The sequence below is a fragment of the Vigna unguiculata genome, chromosome 4, assembly GCF_037176805.1.
Source record: "Vigna unguiculata cultivar grain cowpea cultivar isolate G323 ecotype 2 chromosome 4, ASM3717680v1, whole genome shotgun sequence".
Classification (NCBI taxonomy): Eukaryota; Viridiplantae; Streptophyta; class Magnoliopsida; order Fabales; family Fabaceae; genus Vigna; species Vigna unguiculata.
In genome coordinates, this window is record NC_140795.1 from 47,673,987 (window position 1) to 47,693,419 (window position 19,433).

Consider the following 19,433-nt stretch of genomic DNA (forward strand, 5'->3'; position numbering starts at 1 on the left):
ATTTTAATAATAAAATAAAACCATTTCTGTTCTGTGCAAGCAACACCAATTTGCATCATCCCACTTCTCTTACAATGGCCACGTCTTTGTAGTAATCAGAAGCTCATAGACTAATCTCTTTCTCCATTAATTTTACCTCATTTTATTGGTGAATTACTTTTGCTGCGGTAACTATTCTAGCCAGCTACATTTCATTTCATTTCATTTATTTATGCACTTCTTCATTTCCTTAACTCTTTGGATTTTGGATCAAAAGTTCCATAATTAGAGATAAGACTAATTCATAATATACAGGTGAGTGCAATCCTTAATTTTGTGGGAGATTGAGTTAGATTTAAACTCCACTTCTAACATAGTATCGGAGAAGTTATAATCTATCTTAATAAACTTTTGTATTCTGTTTCACCCACTATCGGACAGCTAGAGATTAGGTTTAAATACCTTCTTCTAACACTTTGCACTGACCGATTTGCTTATAAATACATTTGGAATGTTTCTGTATGATCATCCATAACCTCTTTCAAACATTTCTCAGCTCAGCACAGAACTTTATAGCAGAGAGAAACAACACTCGAGAAAAGGTGTGTTCCATTTTCTTCTCCTTCTTCTCTCTCATTTTAGTGTGTGCTTACATTTACACTTTACATTGCTACTATTTTCTGTTTGTTTTTTGGGTTAATGGAGACAAAGAATCTTGGCCATGAAGATGATGTAGTAACCGAAGAATCTTTCATTGCTGTAACCAAGAAATGAAATTTTTTTTGACCTACCATAAATTATATAATTATTTTTTTCTTACTTTTATTTTAAGGGTGTTTTTAGGAGGAAATATATTTTTTGTTCCTCATAGCCATGTATTGTTTTCTCCTCGAGCATAATTCTGAAGACCTTTGTCTCGTTGAAAATGTTGACCACGAGTCACTATCTCTAAAAGGAAAACTTAATCTTCGTCTACGTATAATTCTTTCTCCCATGTACGTATGTGTTAATTAACGAATAATTTGGTATTTTACAAGTTTATTTGAATGTCTATTTTGTGATAATTCTATACCAATATAGAGGAAAAATAAATTATATGATATTTTTATAAAAATCAAGTTTATATGAAAATATTTTTAAAGTATGATTGACATGTTTGTGATAACATGTACAATAAGTATAAAACTTCTCCTAGATAAGTCATAAATTTATTGATGTATGTGAAAAATTACATAAGCCAACATATTTAATATTTAAAAATACAAATAAATATATATTTTCATATACAATAACAATAACAAATTTAATATAATATTTATACTTATATCAAATATTTATTGAAATATATATATATATATATATATATATATATATATATATATTAACTGTATAAGCTTTGTTAACAGTTTTACGATGTTTTTTTTTTTGTTTGAAAATTTTGGTTTGGATTTGGTATAGATTAGGTTATTGGGATGTACGAAATAGTCTATTCTTATCTCTACTTATAAGATAATAAAATAAAAATGTAAAACGTATTAAATTTATTCTATAAGTTAAATCAACTTATGCACAGAAGTTAAATCAAATTATGATAAAGAAATTGTTTTATGTTTTAGAAATTTTAGAAATTCTTTTTTCTAGTTGCAATTATTAAAAAAGTTATTTTAAAAGATGATACTTTTTAAATTAAAACTAAGAAAATATTTTCTGAAGATTAAATATTTAAGTGTCGTTTAAGTGTAAAAATTATAGTAAAGTATGAAAGTGATTTTTTTCCAAAATAAATATAACACTTTAAGATAAGAAAAAGTTGAAATAGGTGGGCTCTAAAACGAGAGTCACGTGACTCAAAGATGTTATTTTTGAGCCCCATCTTCATTTAATGTAACTAATAATTTAAGGTTCCTCTTTTCTACTTTGAGTAATGCAATTAATTCTTTGCGTTTTAGAAAAATAATCACTCTACAAATTACATATTTTCACTAATAAAATAAACTATATGGTTGTTGTCTTTCAAATCCATTTTATTTATAACTCGTTTGTAATTTTATTTTGAAAATAATAACACAGGTACGAATATATCTCATGAGATTTTTAAAATATGAACTCACAAAATTTTAATATACTCAACAACTCTATTATTTATTTTTGTGTAAATCGTCAATTATAAAATATATGAAAGAACTTAACCACAGGTAACCATCATTTTCGTTGGCGTCCTTTTTAACTTTCTCAGATTGAACATTAAAAGATTTACGAGCATGTCTACTATTTATCAATAATATTTAAAAAAAAAATCAAATATATTATATTTAAGATAATAAAAAACATATGATATGGATATATGAAACAATCCCCACCTATATTTTTTATATCTATAATAGTAGTGTGACATCATCTATTTGTATTATAAAACACTATTAAATCAAACAACAAAACAAATAACATTTAGAAAAACAAAAATAAATTAATATGTATAATAATTTGTCATTCCAATAATTTGAATTAATAATATTCATTTTGAATATTTATCAACTCAATATTATCTATATAAATATAAACAACTTCTAAAATATTGAACACCCACGACCAACGCTTTAAACTATTTTTCATTTAATGATTTACTTAATAGTTAGGCAACCTAGATTATTAATAGGATAACTTTCGAAAACCACATGAGACTTAAATATTTTATTAATATTGTACAATTATCATAAATCCCAGTCAGTTTCTCATCATGATGCCGTTCTTTCAATATTATTATTATTAGGATATTAGTGGAACTTGAAATTTTATAATTCTTAAAGTAATTCAATATTTATACTATATCAAAATATATATATATATATATATATATATATATATATATATATATATATATATATATATATATATAATTTTATCTTCTTACACATTTGTGATTCTTCATAAATTATACTAATGTGATTTATTATTAATTATACATCTATTATTCCTTAAAAACTTAATCTTATTTTATTTTTAAATATTCATGTCACAGTAATTCATTTAACATAGTGTAATATATCTATGTCACTAAAGTGTTAGTTTATTTTTCTTGCTCTAACATTTAATTGTCATTAAAGAATTATAAGGTGATTAAATAGTAAGTTGAAAGAGAGGGTGCGAGAGATTATGGGTTCAACTTTAAAAAAATATTAATTATCACTAAAGTGTTAATATATTATAACTCGTCCATTATTTATTATTTGAGTGATGTAGTTTAAATTGAATTAAAATCACTTAAGTATTTTAATATATTTATTATCCTAAAGTTTTAACTTTTAGAGAGAAGCTAAATCACGAACTAGACATTAAGCATTATTATGAATGCAGACTAGTAGAAATTTATTTATTCAATTCAAATTTTACTTGCAAATCCAAACTACATGTACAAGAAAAAAAATAGGGATATAAGAGAAAGGAAAAAACTTACTAAAAACAAAAAATCGAATTAGACTGTCATATGTTATGCCATTTCTAATTCATACTCTCTAAATTTAGAAACGTAAAAAGTTAGAAGTTTTTCTTAAAAAAATTTTAAATAAATGAAGAATATATTTATTTTATATATATTATATATTTTTTATAAATTTCAATAATAAAATATTTAAATTCTCCTTTTGGCTTAAATTTTCGCATACAACACTTTCATGTTTCATATTTCATTTTATCTATATATAATAGAACTTAGTTAGAATTTATCCATAATAAGTATTTTTGTATAATTGCCAAATTTGTATTTCTTATACATGGTAATGTTTTTTTTTTCTTGTTATAGTAATTATTTTAAAAATCATATTTAAAAATCTTTTAATCAATTATATAATATTCTAGTATATTTATAAGTCTTACATATCTTAGAAATTAACTTAAGAAATCGAATAAGCACACTTTCTTCTCTTAATTTATTGATACTTTTAGTGACAAAATACAATAATAATTAACTAACTTTTACATTTTTCTTGCAAAGACAAAAGATGTAACCTTTAAAAAGGTATAACATCCTTTAAAAGTCAAAACCTATGACAACTTATATAGACTTATTGAAATGCATATATTTAATATATATTACCATAATGAACTTATGATATGTTATATTAGTTGAAATTAAATTCTTTTAAATACAAAATAAAAGTAAAGATAGAAAAATGAGATTAATTAAGCATGCAAAGAAAAATTAATTTTATGATAATGTTTTAAAAATAGTTTACATCAAGAAAATTATATTAAGTCTTAAAAGTAGTTATTGAAATTATTACTTAAAAGGATTAGATCAGTTAGACTGGATCCCACAAACCAAACACGAAAGTCTAGAAGAAGCTAAACTTATAGTCTGAACATTATCATCACCTATTTAACTTTATATTTTTATTTCTTTTTAAAAATAATAAACTTAATATAAAAAAAAAAAACATTTTCACTATTTGATCCATGAAAAACTTGTAAGAGACAAAGTTACTTTCTGCCCATCAAGTCATGATAATTAGTATGAGTTACCCCTTCCTAAAACATCTTTATCAGTTCACTACTTTTTTTTTTTTTCACAACTTTAACTTCAAATAATATATTATCATTTTATATAAAAATATTAAAATAATTTTCTATGTTCTCTTCTGGTAAAAAGAAAATATTTTCTGTGGCTTGTAATAGCCAAATTCAACACAAATAAATTGTCATGGACAGATAAAGATGAAGCATACCTAGGTTGCTCTTATCTATAACAAAGATATAACTTTATCTTTATAAGCAAAAACAAAACCCACCGAATTCATATTTTTAGATACTCAATACATCAAATAAATTAGGATTAAATATTTTCTTTGTAATTCAAGTTCATTGAAATTTAGAATTAATCCTTTTCAAAGTTTTTAATTAATTTAATTTTTATTTTTAGAAATACGTGAATTTAATCCTTTTAATCAAATATTTTTAAGTTTATTTAACATTTCAAATACATTTCATGATAGTATTTGAATTGTATATCCCATTTTACATATTTTTTCTTTAATGTTAACTAAATATTATCTTAAAATGCGTTTAAAATATTAATTAAACTTAACAAAATTTGATTAAAATGATTAAATCTACACATCTCTACATATAAATAACTAAATTGGTCAAAAATTTAAAAAAACACTAATTCCAAATCTTGAAAGATAAAAATACATATTTAATCCCATAAATTTTTGTGTACCTAATTTGTGATTCTTTCTGTTCTTTCCTAATATTAAATAAAGTAGAAGTTTGACTGTAACAGGCGGAAGGGGTAGAACATGTTTGCTATTATTCGTTAGAACTTCATAAAATTAAGCCAAGAAAAGAAATATTTTTTATTAGATTTTAATATATATTTAATCTATAACAATTAATACTTATATATTAGTTTTAGTAATTATTCTTTGGTGCATGACTTTTGCTTTTCACACAGTTTTGGCATGTCATTGTTATTTCCATTAATATCTTTTCATAATATGTACTAAATTATCCACAATTATTAAATTTTTAATTTTATCCATTATTTTCTATTATTGTAAATGTGATAACTTCCCTAATATATATAAAACCAATTCAAGAAAGAAGATAATTTAGTGGCAAGTTTTAAATACTTTTTTTAATATTTAATGTTAAATTAAAACACAGTCACGTTCTTTCAAAGATATTGCATAATTAAAATTCTTAATTATGTTTACTTTTCAGTAAATATCTTAATTTCATTTAATTGTGTTATATTTTAAATGTTTGGAAAATTTAAAAAGTCAACGTATTATTATTCATGTTTATTATCAAGTTAGCTAACATGTGTCTTATTATCTGTGTTTCATTTAATCTTTTCTTTAAAGATTTTCTCATTCAAATTAAAAGAAAAAAGTTAATGAACAAAAATTAATCATTCGGTAAATCATTATACATAGTTCACGATAGTAATATGTATTGAGTGTAAAAAAAAATAATCTCAGTTAGTATGAAATTATTAATCTCAGTTTTTTTTTTCATCTTCTAGTTAACTTTTGGGATTTAGAAGATCTCTTTCATGTATCAAAACATATGCTTGAGCAAAATGATATATTCATAGGAGACCAAATAATCAACAAATAATACAAAGTATGTTAAGAATTAAAAATTCACAACCTGTAATTATTATATAAATACACGTAATTATATATATATATATATATATATATATATATATATATATATATATATAAAGTTGTGATAAAAATAAACCACTCGATTATGTATTTATAGATTGCAATTGAATAGTAATATGCTATTCTATATATTATTTCCTCAACGTTAAAAAGAAAAACTTTTACAAAATATTTCACATTTTCCTCTCATATATTTTAAAAAATAATTATTACATCTTTCTATAACAAGACTTCATAATACACATTTTTATAAATAATTAAGACATTAATTTGCTTTCTCGTCCAATTAGCTATAACTTGTAATGAAGGTGACCAATATTCTCCTCCAATTATTGTATTCACTACTAAGGATAAAATAATTTATTTTAGTATTTAATGTTTATATAATTATGATTACTGTACATAATCACAAATAATTTGATTTAAAAAAAAAAAAAAACTTGAACTACACATAAAGTAAAATGAAGAGATACATAAATATCTCATTGAAATCTAACACTGCATGTATTGACCGAAACAATCTAGTAAAAAAAATGGAAAATCTGACTAAATATTTCTTTAAAAACAGTACAAATACTAATTTCAAAAAAGAAATGAGAAACAAAGAAAAACATTTTACATGCATATGCATATATAATAGTCATATTTAAATGTAACTGAATTATTTATAACCATATAAAAAAAAATTTGTCCTACTCTAAATTATTATTTTAAAAATTAATTATTTTATAAATAGTTTATCTTTAATATTTTTTTAAAAAATATTTTGTCTTTTATAATTATTATACAAACATTTTTTTTACATATTTTATTTTCCTAATTTTATATTTAATAACTATTTTAAAATTAATTATTTACTTTTATCGATCTTAATTCAAATTTTTATAAAAATTAAAAAATATAATGACGTGTTTTTCATAATATAAAGAAAGATAATTGCTACTTTTATGTCTATATTTCACTTTTCTTAGTTTTACTTTTAATTGTTATTTTAAAAATTATTTATTTATTAGTATACTTTTTTTAAAATATTAATTTTTATTTTAAAAATTAATTATTTTATAAATAATTTATTTTTAATTATTATTTTAAAAACCTATTTTATTTTTAACAATTCTTTTATTTAATAACTATTTTAAAAATTAATTACATATTTTAGAAATAAATATTACTAATCTTAAAATTTATATGAAAATCAAAAAATAAAAACGCAAAACTATTGTTTCGTTAATTTAAAATAATTCATTTAATGCATTATTAATTTTTATGAAAACTAAAAAAATACGAATAATCATTAATTGTGCATAACATGTTTACAGTGCTGACTATATGAATAATCCCTGGCTGTCTCTCTCTTTCCCTCTTCCTAATCCTAATGTGTCATTAGTACCTAAAATAATCATGGATTTCATTCATAATTAATGATAAGATTGAAATTCAACCTTGGGTTAAAAATAACTCAATTTCATGTAATTTTTATTTCTTTGAATATGTATTTTTCCAGAAATATAAAATGAAAGTTCTAGTAGGTAAGTATATGTAGCTGTCTCTGGCTGGTACCGGTTCCCAACCTCATGCATTCTCTTTTTCTCTTTCTCTTTCTCACTCTCTCTTCCATTCTGTGATTTTCTGTTGCATTATTAATTCTCTCTGCAGAAAAGGAAAAAAAAAATAAAAACTGAGAATGGTGAACCCTGCAATTGCTCGTAACGTCGTCGGAATAATAGGTTCTTCTTTTTCTCAATTTTTCAATCTCTCAATCTTAACATCAATTTTTTGTGTTGCTTTTACGGTAATCGTTTTAGTCAATCGATTTGGAATATAATGTTATTGATTGGAAGCATCTACTGAACTTGAACTTGCTCATAATTAATTTTAACCATTCTCTTCGTAAATGTACTTAGTTATGCTTGAAGTGTAAATTACAAAAAAGTAATAATGACGAAAACAAATTTTAAACGGTTTAGCATGATCGTGTTCTTCTGTGCAGGCAATGTCATCTCCTTTGGCCTGTTCTTCTCACCTGCGTACGTAAACACTTGTTCTTCTTCTTTGCTCTGTTTTCCTTTTTTTTCTTCGTCACTTGTTACATGTCGTTTTCAGTAATTAGTCTAATTTATGTCGCTTTTCGAAATAAATAATTTATACATTAACAGAGGAATTGATAAAATTTTGCATTATCATCTAATCAGAATTGGAGTTATTAGAAATTTTGATTGGTTTTGAAATGAAGTGCAGACCAACTTTCTATGGAATAGTGAAGAAGAAGAGCGTGGAAGAGTTCAAGCCTGATCCTTACATAGCAACGGTTCTGAATTGTGCTTTTTGGGTGTTCTATGGAATGCCTTTTGTGCATCCTAACAGCATTTTAGTTCTCTCTATCAATAGTGTTGGGCTTGTGTTCGAGTTTTTCTATCTGACCATATATTATATGTATGCCAACAACAAAGGGCGGGTGCGTAACTTTTCCCTCTCATTATGCGCATTCATTTCAACATTTTCATTATATAACATGGTCCCACTTTAATACCCTTTTCTCTTCGTATAATGTCTAGAATCACCTATACTTAGCTCTCTTTTTGACTCTTTTGTACTCATCTTTCAACTATGTATCAATCATCTCACTGTGGTTTTCAAATAGTCCTCTCACGGACAAATATTGGGGTAACCACTCATTGGAACTTAAATATATATTGTGTATGCAAAAGTTGGGTTAAAATCGATTTGGTTTGTTAATTGTTAATAAGTGATAGATTTTTATTGGTTGTACTGCATATTCTAGAACTAACTCCAAAACACTCATACCTGCCAAATCAATAGCATATGTTTAGTTTAAAGAGATTTGCAAGATCAAAGAAACTTTTGTTCTTTTCAAATGTTCTGCCATATTTCATTACCTTTGAAATTGAATATTCTCAGTAACACTAACTGTCTCTTCCCTAACTTCAGAAGAAGGTACTGATTTTCCTTCTCATCGAGCTTATCTTCTTTGCTGCCGTTGCTCTTGTAACAATGCTGGCACTGCATGGCACAAAGAAAAGGTCATTAGTGGTTGGTATTCTCTCTGATATCTTCAATGTTATGATGTATGTCTCTCCTCTCACAGTTATGGTAAGTCTTCTATATTTAATAAGTTTCTATATATCACATAGCTTATACATACTAGTTAATTTATAACATTTTTCACACCATAGTCTTTGTATGCATGATGAAACAGGCAAAGGTTATAAAAACTAAGAGTGTGAAATACATGCCATTTTGGCTCTCTGTGGCTAACTTCCTTAATGGTCTGTGTTGGACAACATACGCTCTCATCCACCCCTTTGACCTTTTTGTGCTGGTAAATAGCAACTTCACTTCTCACCTTGTTGTCCTCTTATTGTTTCTATTTCCGGTGAATCATCCCAAATGGGTTGGTTTGAGTGAGAATGAATTCAGGGTCTTAAACAAGTAGTTAAGGAATCAAAATTATTATGTCTGGGGTACGGACAAAAAAAATTGGTTGGAAAATATTTAAATCATGACATGTGAATAGAAAAAATCTGATTACAGAAGCAATCTATTTAAGGGATTACGGACTTAAATTAATTTAATTACCATAAATAAAGCGGATCGATTCATATCGAAGACAAAATAGTTCATTTAGTCAATAAAAAGAAATTTGTCCAAAATTTATATTTTTCTCCCATAATTATCTTTAGTATTAATATTATTTTCTTTTGTTTTAAATATTTGACAATGTACTCTTCCCCTATTAAAGAAATAAACACCACTTTCAATTTAAAGCTTTTAAATAAGACCAAATCTTTACATTTTTATTAACATTTAGCCCAAACCCATTAATTATTATTATTATTATTTTCATTCTTCCCTTATATACACTCCTTTCTTATTTCACAATGAATTCAGTTGGCTTTATTTTTTAATTTTTTATAATAAATTGGATGTGGTAAGAAAGTCGAAAGATTCAGATAAAAATAATGTTAAGAATACTATCTAAAATGTCCACTATCATTGGCATGCATATGTAAACAATTACTGTGTATCATTATTAATGTTTTTCATTTTTGCCCTTACCTCTGCAAACTATTTCAGATCAGCAACGGTATTGGAGCAATCTCGGGACTAGTTCAGCTAATGTTATACGCATGTTACTGTTCCTGCAAGAGTGAAAAAGATGATGATAGTGATCTTAATTTGAAACCCTCTGGGGTTCAGCTCTCCAACCTAAATGGAACAGTGGCAGTGTGATTACACATCAATATGCATTCATAACTTCTTTTTCTTTTATTTTCTGTTTACTCCTTCTTCACCTTATACTTCTTTCTGCCTCTTCAGTTTCAAATGCAAGAAACAGATTTATGAGTAGACATATAGAATGTTTGCTTTTATAATATATATGCATGCTTAATGCTAAGATTTACTTTGGATTTTATTTTCAAGTTTTGGAACTGTCAAATGTGTAAATACTTCATGAAACAACTGAACTCACAGTTAAATTTGATTTTAAAAGTTATATAATTAATTTGGCTATAGGGTATCTTTAGCAAAACTAATTTATATGATAGTTAAGAATTTATAAGCTAATTGATAGCAGATAAGTAATTTGTTAATTGATAAACTTCAGTTTATAAATATATTATATTTGATAATGATGAACTACTTAATAAATGTAAATTCACATAATTATATAATAAATTTTATTAATAAATAAAATTTAATTTTTTAGGAAAAAAGTTATTTTATAATTATGAGTATTACTTTCTTTTTTAAATAACTAGTTTTAAGCCGTTCTTAGGTAGTGGTTTACATGTGTGTTTATTAGAAGAGATCTAGAGATTAAAAAAAGAAAAAAAAGTTTGTAATTAAATTTGTATTTTAGTACATCTATTTATTTTTAATTGCATTTTTTAACATTTATTTGGATAAGTCGTTTTATTTAAATGAGTAATTTTATGTTTTATTTTTATTTTTTATATAATTAAAAAAATCATTTAAATTATTATTACATTGAAATTTTTAATAATTTTTGTTATGCTAAATCTTTATGTAAGATGATTTAATAAAATATTAGTTATTTTACTTTATAATTTTTTTTTTATAATTTTCATTTGCTTAATTAGATGAATAATGTAATAAAATAATAGTTACTTTATTTTAAAATGTTAATTTTTTTGTAGTGATGAAGTAAATTGGATATTTCACATAGTATGAAATATGACCAAAAGGTTAGAAATATGACCCAATAATAATATATAAATTAATGCAAATATCGCAGGTTGTTTTTTTTTTATATAAGATTGACTTAAATTTAATTTCTTAAATTAATATAACAGCTGTATATATTCTAACATTATAAAATATCTATGAGATATTAATAAATAATACATTCTGATATGATATAATAATTAATTATTTAAGATCTTTAAGATATTACGACTAATTATTTAAAAACTTATAAATTAAGTCAACAAAAATTGAAAATAGTATAATTATTAATATCTATATAAATTAAATAAAACAAATTTAAATTGTAAAAATATTATAAATTACATCAAATATAACTAAAAAAATAACTGGTTTTTAATTTATAGATTAAAATCTTTAAAAAATATTTTATGTGTAATTTTAAATTAGTGAGACTAATTTATAATTTGATTAAATAACTAGTTTATTTACTTTAAAAATCTACTTTTAGAAGTCAGTTATGTACATAAGGTGAGATAACATGATATGTAATGATAAAATGAAAGAAAAATGGAGAAAAAAAAACTGTAATTATGTTTAGTATATAATATATACATATAATAAATTAAATTTAAATTTTATAAAATAATGTAATTCTTAAATGGACGTATAATTAAAACTTAGAACTTAAATTTGTTCCGGTTTAAAGTAATTTTACTTTTAAATATTTTCAAGTAATATACATTAGTGTAGGAAAGAGATCATGCCGCGATTATTTTGGTCTTTTGACTTAGGTTTTATACCTGAGACATATGTTGACGAAGTAAAAAAGAATTTGTTTATGCATCGGTTATAAACTGAGGCATATGCAAGGGTTAGTGTCTTGGTTTTGAAGGGAACCGAGACCTAATGAGCATAACAAATAAAAAAATGTATTTTTTGAACCAATAACAACATGACATGTAGCCATAATCCTTGTACACACACCTGCACCAACCATAGTGTGTTACATCATCATCTTCATCCTTCTTTCAAAACAGAAACTCTAGCCACCTTTCAAACCTTAAATGCCGCCAGTGTGTCGTTATCACCATCTTCTACCACCGCATCACACCGAAACAACTTCATGATGCCTCCATTCATCTTGCCGGTAATGAAAAACAATCTCTCTTCACCTCCATATCAGAATAAAAAATGTGAAACCACCAACGAAGGGATGTGACTTGAGGCACAAAACTCTGCCATTAGTTTAAAAATTTCAAAGCAACAGAAAGAATAAAATTTTATAGAGTTTGTCTCAATTCTAAGTACAATCGAAGCATAAAAATTTAAAAAAATTACAAATGTGTCACCATGTCTTTATATGTCTCGTTTACACATGAACTTAAACATATAAGACGCTCTAAAAAGTCTATTCTGCACTAGTCAATAAATTCAAATATCTTATAATAAATTTTGAATAACTTTAATATTATATAAAAATAGTAAAATTAAACCTAAATTAACCTTAAAATCAAATTAATAAGTAAAATTCGTCTTTCCCCGATATATTGATTAAATATATTCTTACTTAAAAAAAGTTTCAGAAACGTATATGTGAAAAATAGAAGAAATTTGATAGATTTGATGAGAAAGGAATAATTATTATTATTGTTAACTTTTAACAATACAACCTATAATAAAATATTTTAATAACAAACTTAATGTGTGTCTTGAAAAATAAATTTTGTCAAAGTTTTTATAAAAGAAATTTTATCAAAAGTATCATAGTACTTAATTTAATTATCTTTCAAAACTTTATCTTTGATAACAAAATCTATAAAACAAAAACTCTTCTTCTTTTGTTTCTGTGTCAAATCTCACTCACGCAAAGGTCACAGAAAGCTCATTGTTTTGTTACTTCATTCTCTCCATTTGTATGTGTTTTATGTGTTTTCCATGTAATTAAGAAATCATGTTTATGAATAATAAAATAGTCATTTTAAGAAGTATGAGGTTCGGTTAGAAATTATGGGGTGCTGAAAGAAATAGTCATGCAATTGAGACATCACAAGTTTAAATGGTCCTAATTGGACCATTGAAACATACCAACACCAGGCTCAACCTGTAATTTGGTAACAGCACCTTTATTCCAAATAATAATATATTTAAATATAAGATAAACCTAAATAATTTTTTAAAATATTTAATTTATAAATATCAATTCTATGTTATAAAATGTTAGTATCATAAACAATAATAACAAGGTTTTAGAAAAAAAAAAAAACATTACTAACTACGCTGTTAGAAAATTAAGTTTATTACTAGCTAAAGAATATGTTTTCAAATTGCGATGCATCCATTTTTTTTATAATAAATAGAATTAAAAATGTAATATAACTATTATTACAATAAACAGTAATTATCCAAACATAAAATTAAAATTTTAATAAAATATATAAATTTAGTTTAATTATTTTTGAGTGCATGCTAAATTTGAGAATTTTCAATTAATTGAGTCACTAATAAATTTTTGTGATCTATTTAGTACTAATAAATTTATTTTGTTAAATTGGATGTCCGTTGTTAATTTTTTCTATTAAGAAGCTTATGTAATTATTATTTGTTATGTCATATATCTCTTTGTTGAGTATCACATGTCATTTTATCACTTTAAAATTTTAAAATTTAAAATTTTATAATTTGTGATTTATAATTCTATAAGTTTATAATTTTTACTTTTATTATAATTTAAAATTGTATAATTATTAAATTATGATTTTATTATTTGAATAAAAAATAAAAGTATATTATAATTTTATATTTCATAAAATTATAACAACTTTATTTTTGAAAAATCTTATATACTCCTATCTTGGGAGAGATAGTTTATTGGATTCCGAACAATGTTAAAATAAAAGTCTTATTGCATAGCAATATCATATAATTAATAAATTTTTCAATAAAAATAATACATTACTACTTATATCCATAAAATTTATACAAATTTTTTCATATAATACTTTTATTTAACCAAATGAATTTTTCATTATTTATGAGAGAGAAAAAAAACCTTGCATCAAACCTTTGGACAAATAATTTTATTATTTTAATTTAAAATTATATAATTATAAAATTATGATTTTATTATTTTGAATAAAATTTGAAAATATGTCATAATTTTATATTTAAAAAAATCATAATTTTATAATTATACAACTTTGAATTAAAATATTAAAATTATAAAGTTATATAATTATGTAATTACACAATTATAAAATTATAATTTATAAAATTGTAAAATAAAAAAATTTTAAATAATAAAATGATATGCTAAGGTGACATGACAAAACAAGATAGTAACCACATCAACCACTTAAGAGCTTCAATTTTTCCATTAAGATAACAACTTAAGTGTGCGAAAACTCAATTGAAAAAATTGAATTTATTGAGTATTCAATATACCACAAAATTAATTTATTAAATAATTTATATAAAATTCAATTAAAAATTCATAAATTTATCAAGAAATTAAAATATAATTAAACCTTAAATTTAAATTCACAGTAAATGATATAATTATATAAAATTTATTAAAAAATAAAATTTATGTTTTTTAGATTTTTTTTTGTAATTATAAGTATAATTTTTTAAAATAATTAGTTTTATTAAATTTATTTTTTAATTGTATTTTTTTAATATTTATTTGGATAAGTCCTTTTATTAAAATAAGTAATGAATACGCTTTAGTTTTACTTTTTAGAGTTTTTTTTCATTTAAATTATTATTACATTGAATTTGTTTATAATTTTTTTTGTGCATAATTTTTTTATATAAGATAAATTGATAGGATATCTAATATGGAATCTTTATATAAAATAATTTAATAAAAATATTAGTTATTTTACTTTAGAGTGTTTATTTTCTTTATAATTTTTATTATGCTTAATCAAATGAAATAATGTAATAAATATTAGTTACTTTATTTAAAAATTTGGGTTAAATATGTTGTTGGTCCCTTAACTTTTAGTGAATTTTGGAATTAGTCAATTTCGAAAACTTTGGACCAATTTAGTCATTTATCTTTTGAAATACGTGGATTTAGTTCTTTTAATCAAATTTTATTATGTTTATTTGATGTTTTGTATGCATTTCAGTATTGTATTTGAGTTGTTTATACTGTTTGACACATTTTTGCTTTAATGTTAAGTTAAATACTATCATAAAACGAGTTTAAAATGTAAAATAAATTTAATAAAATTTGATTAAAAGAACTAAATCCTCGTATTTCGAATTCGAGAGATGAATGACTAAATTGGTCAAAATTTCGAGATAGACTAATTTCAAAATTCACTCAAAGTTAAGGGATAAAAAACATATTTAACCTAAAATTTTAAACTTTTTATTGTGTGAGAAAGTATATTGACCAAATAATTAAAAATATAATAGAAAAGTAATATAGAAATTAATGTAGATTTTATTTGTTTATTTTTAGTTGACTTAAACTTAAAATATATTCCAATATTATTATGAAATATCTTTAATATATTAAATAAAATATAATAACTGATTATTATATTTTATTGTATCTTCAAGACATGATATAATAATTTATTATCTAATGTTTTTAAAATATTAAAATATAATTAATTATCTAAAATAACTAACTCAACAAAAATGGAAAATAGTGTAATAATTAATATTTATATAAAATTAAAATAAATGATAATAAAACAAATTTAAATTGTAAGAAAAATATAAATTAAATAAAACATAACCCAAAAAATAACTGGGTTTTAATTTATAGATTAAAAACTTTTAAAATATTTTATCGGTAAAATTAAATCTTTGAAACTAATTTATAAATTAATTAAATAACTATTATTTACTTTAAAATTATACTTTTAAAAGTCAGTTATGTACGTAAGGTGAGATAATATGCCATGGAATGATAAGATGAAAAAAGCAGAGAAAAAAAAAACTCTAATTATTTTTACTATTCGATATACACATATAATAAATTAAATTTAAATTTTATAAATAATGTAGCTCTTAATCCTAGATAGACATATTAGACTCACATGATATTATGGTTTGAATCATTCTTCAATTTGATTTTTGTAACTCGTCAATAAATTGTCAAGGGTTATAATTTTGTCCTTGTGAATTAGGAAACCATAACATCCAATTACATGGATAATATAATTTTGTAAAAGTTATTAAACTTTTAAAAACATGTTCTCAATTAAATAAATTTTAGAAACTCTTCATTCAATATGAATTTTTATTTCTTTCATTTTAATTTATTTATAATTAAATTAAATTTAACTTAGTTTTATTAAAATAAAATAAACAATTTAATAAGATAAAATGTGTTTCCGTTTATATAATATAAATTAATCTTACTTTTAAATGTGAGGTTTTAATACGTTTTGTCAAACGAGAATCAATAACTCAAGTAATACAATAAATTCAAATATATATCTTATAATACATTTTTAATAACTCTAATATTATATTAAAATAGTCAAATTAAACCTAAATTAACCTTAAAATCAAATTAATAAGTCAAATTTGTCTTTCCTCTAACCTATAATGAATTAAATTATAATTTCAAAATAACGACACTAAATATATATTTTTTATTTATTTTTGTATGAAAAACAAAAAACAGTTTTGTGAAACTGTTTCGGTTGAGAATGAAACTGTATCTGTTAAAAATAGAAGAAGATAAGTCAGATAGATTTAATGAGAAGAGGAAAATTATTATAATTGTTAAGTTTTAACAATACAACTAAAATTAATTATGTATAATAAAATACTTTAATAATAAAATTTATCTTAATTATCTTTTAAAACCCTTTCTTCTTCGCAGAAAAACTCTATAAAACAAAAAACCCTCTTTCCTTCATTTCTGTGTCAAACCTCACTCACGAAAAACGCATTGTGTTTCTATTTCCTTCTCTCCATTTCTCCGTGTTTTCTGCGTTGCTTTCGAAAATGGTGAGCGCTTCAGTAGCTCGCAACATCATCGGCATCATAGGTTCGTCTCTCTTCCAAGCTGCAACTCCAAATTTTGAACAAGCATCTGCTTCTTAATATTTTTATTTTTATTTTTTTTCTGTTCAACTTTTGATTTACATCGTGGATCGGTCGCATTTCGCTTCGTTTGCGCGGGAGAGCTTGATTCTAGCAAGGAGAACTTGAACTTCAGTTTCAATTAATGCTTGCCATTTCTGTGTAGTTTTTTATGCATGAATTTTGTTGTTTAATCGATTTATGTATGAAAACTTTGTGGTTTATCGTATGCATATCATACAGTCTTTTTTTGACGTCCTGATCAATTTTTTTTTCTTCTTCAGGAAATGTCATCTCCTTCGGCTTGTTCTTCTCACCAGCGTAATCAATCTTACTTTTCCTGCATTTACTCCGATCCCTAAAATATACTTTTTTATTAGTATAATTTAAAAAAAATTATATATAGGTTAATTATTTGAATGAATTGCAGCCCAACATTCTACAAAATTATAAAGCAGAAGTCGGTGGAGGAGTTCAAGCCTGATCCTTACATAGCTACGGTATTGAACTGTGCGTTTTGGGTGTTGTATGGAATGCCATTTGTGCACCCAAACAGTCTTTTGGTGGTGACCATCAACAGCGTTGGACTTGTGATCGAGTTCGTCTATCTTGCTATATTTCTCATCTATGCAACCAACAAAGGACGGGTATATTCATGCACTTCTCCTACAATCAATTTCTTAAAAATTAATATTAATGATTGATTCAAATTCTTTACAAATTTTCATGCTTACGCATCTCTCTTCTCTTACTTCAGAAAAAGGTGTCGATTTTACTTCTGAGCGAGGCTATTTTCTTTGCTACAATTATTCTCATAACAATGCTGGCACTGCATGGCTCCAAGCGAAGGTCGTTGATTGTTGGCATCGTCTGCGATGTCTTCAATGTGATGATGTATGTTTCTCCTCTTACAATCATAGTGAGTCTTCAATCTCTACGATTACATCATCACGTATTTAAAAGTTCCATTCCACGTCAATTTGTTTAGATTGAATTAGAGTTAAAAAGTTATTTTTTTACGTGATAAAGTAACTTTTCTTTCGAAAACTCATAATGGTGTTGGTATATATATAAATAAATGATCAGGCTAAGGTTATAAAAACGAAGAGTGTGAAATACATGCCATTCTGGCTATCTCTGGCGAACTTTCTTAATGGTGTGTGCTGGACCACATATGCTCTTATCCACCCCTTCGACATCTATGTTCTGGTAATTAGTTACTTCACTTTTCACTTTTCATTTTTCATTTCTGTTTATTTTAGTTCTTGAATGAAATAATGTTGTTACCATTGTTGCAGATCAGTAACAGCATTGGCGTAGTCTCTGGACTGGTTCAGCTCATCTTGTATGCTTCCTACTGTTGGAGAGGAGAAAACAATGATGATAACACAACTGAGGTTCAACTCTCTCAACGCCCCCGAGATCTTGAAGCTTGATTTTTTTTCTTTTCATTTATATTTTTACGTGTTTCGTATATATCACTTGTGCTTTTATATGCGTTTCATTTTAAACCACTATAGATTCAAACGATATATACAAGGACAATGATTTTTTCACTACTTTAGGTATTATTTCTTAAGTGGTTTTTTATTTATTTTTTTATTTTCTCGTTCTCAATATTCCAAAACCACTTAGAAGATGATAATTCATGTTGTAATAAAAAATTGTCAAAATTTAGTAGTCAAAATATCATTATCCTATGATGTTGCTTCAATTATTTCTCTATTTTTCGGAAAATATAATATTTTGACAAATATTTTTTTAGCATTGACAAATTACCTATTTAGATGAAAAAAAAACCATTTTACTATTTTATTTTTTTTAAATAAAAAATAATCTATTTAATTTTATTTATAAAAAATTTATCAAGTTTGTCAAAATAAAATTTGTCCAAAAATAATTTGTCCTATCTGGTCATTATATATCCAAGCTTAAGATCTTTTACCTCGTCTATGCTTCTACTGATCAATTACCTAATAAAATAATGTAATGATTAACTTTTAATCTTTTAATTTTTTTTAAAAGTAAAGACTAATTAAT

At 23.8% G+C, this 19,433-nt stretch overlaps 2 protein-coding genes across 2 annotated transcripts; both read left to right on the forward strand.

Annotated features, from left to right (window-relative positions):
- The first annotated feature begins 511 nt into the window (after positions 1–511).
- On the forward strand, positions 512–10,577 carry LOC114181426 (bidirectional sugar transporter SWEET6b-like). Its single transcript, XM_028067877.2, has 7 exons — positions 512–581; positions 7,806–7,876; positions 8,140–8,176; positions 8,388–8,604; positions 9,099–9,260; positions 9,367–9,489; positions 10,245–10,577. Exons 2-7 carry the CDS (start codon positions 7,834–7,836, stop codon positions 10,398–10,400), a joined length of 738 nt encoding a protein of 245 aa, XP_027923678.1. The 5' UTR covers positions 512–581; positions 7,806–7,833; the 3' UTR covers positions 10,401–10,577.
- A 6,668-nt stretch (positions 10,578–17,245) lies between these two features.
- Positions 17,246–18,902, forward strand: LOC114182759 (bidirectional sugar transporter SWEET7b-like). Its single transcript, XM_028069689.2, has 6 exons — positions 17,246–17,358; positions 17,678–17,714; positions 17,824–18,040; positions 18,151–18,312; positions 18,480–18,602; positions 18,692–18,902. Exons 1-6 carry the CDS (start codon positions 17,316–17,318, stop codon positions 18,827–18,829), a joined length of 720 nt encoding a protein of 239 aa, XP_027925490.1. The 5' UTR covers positions 17,246–17,315; the 3' UTR covers positions 18,830–18,902.
- Positions 18,903–19,433: the final 531 nt, after the last annotated feature.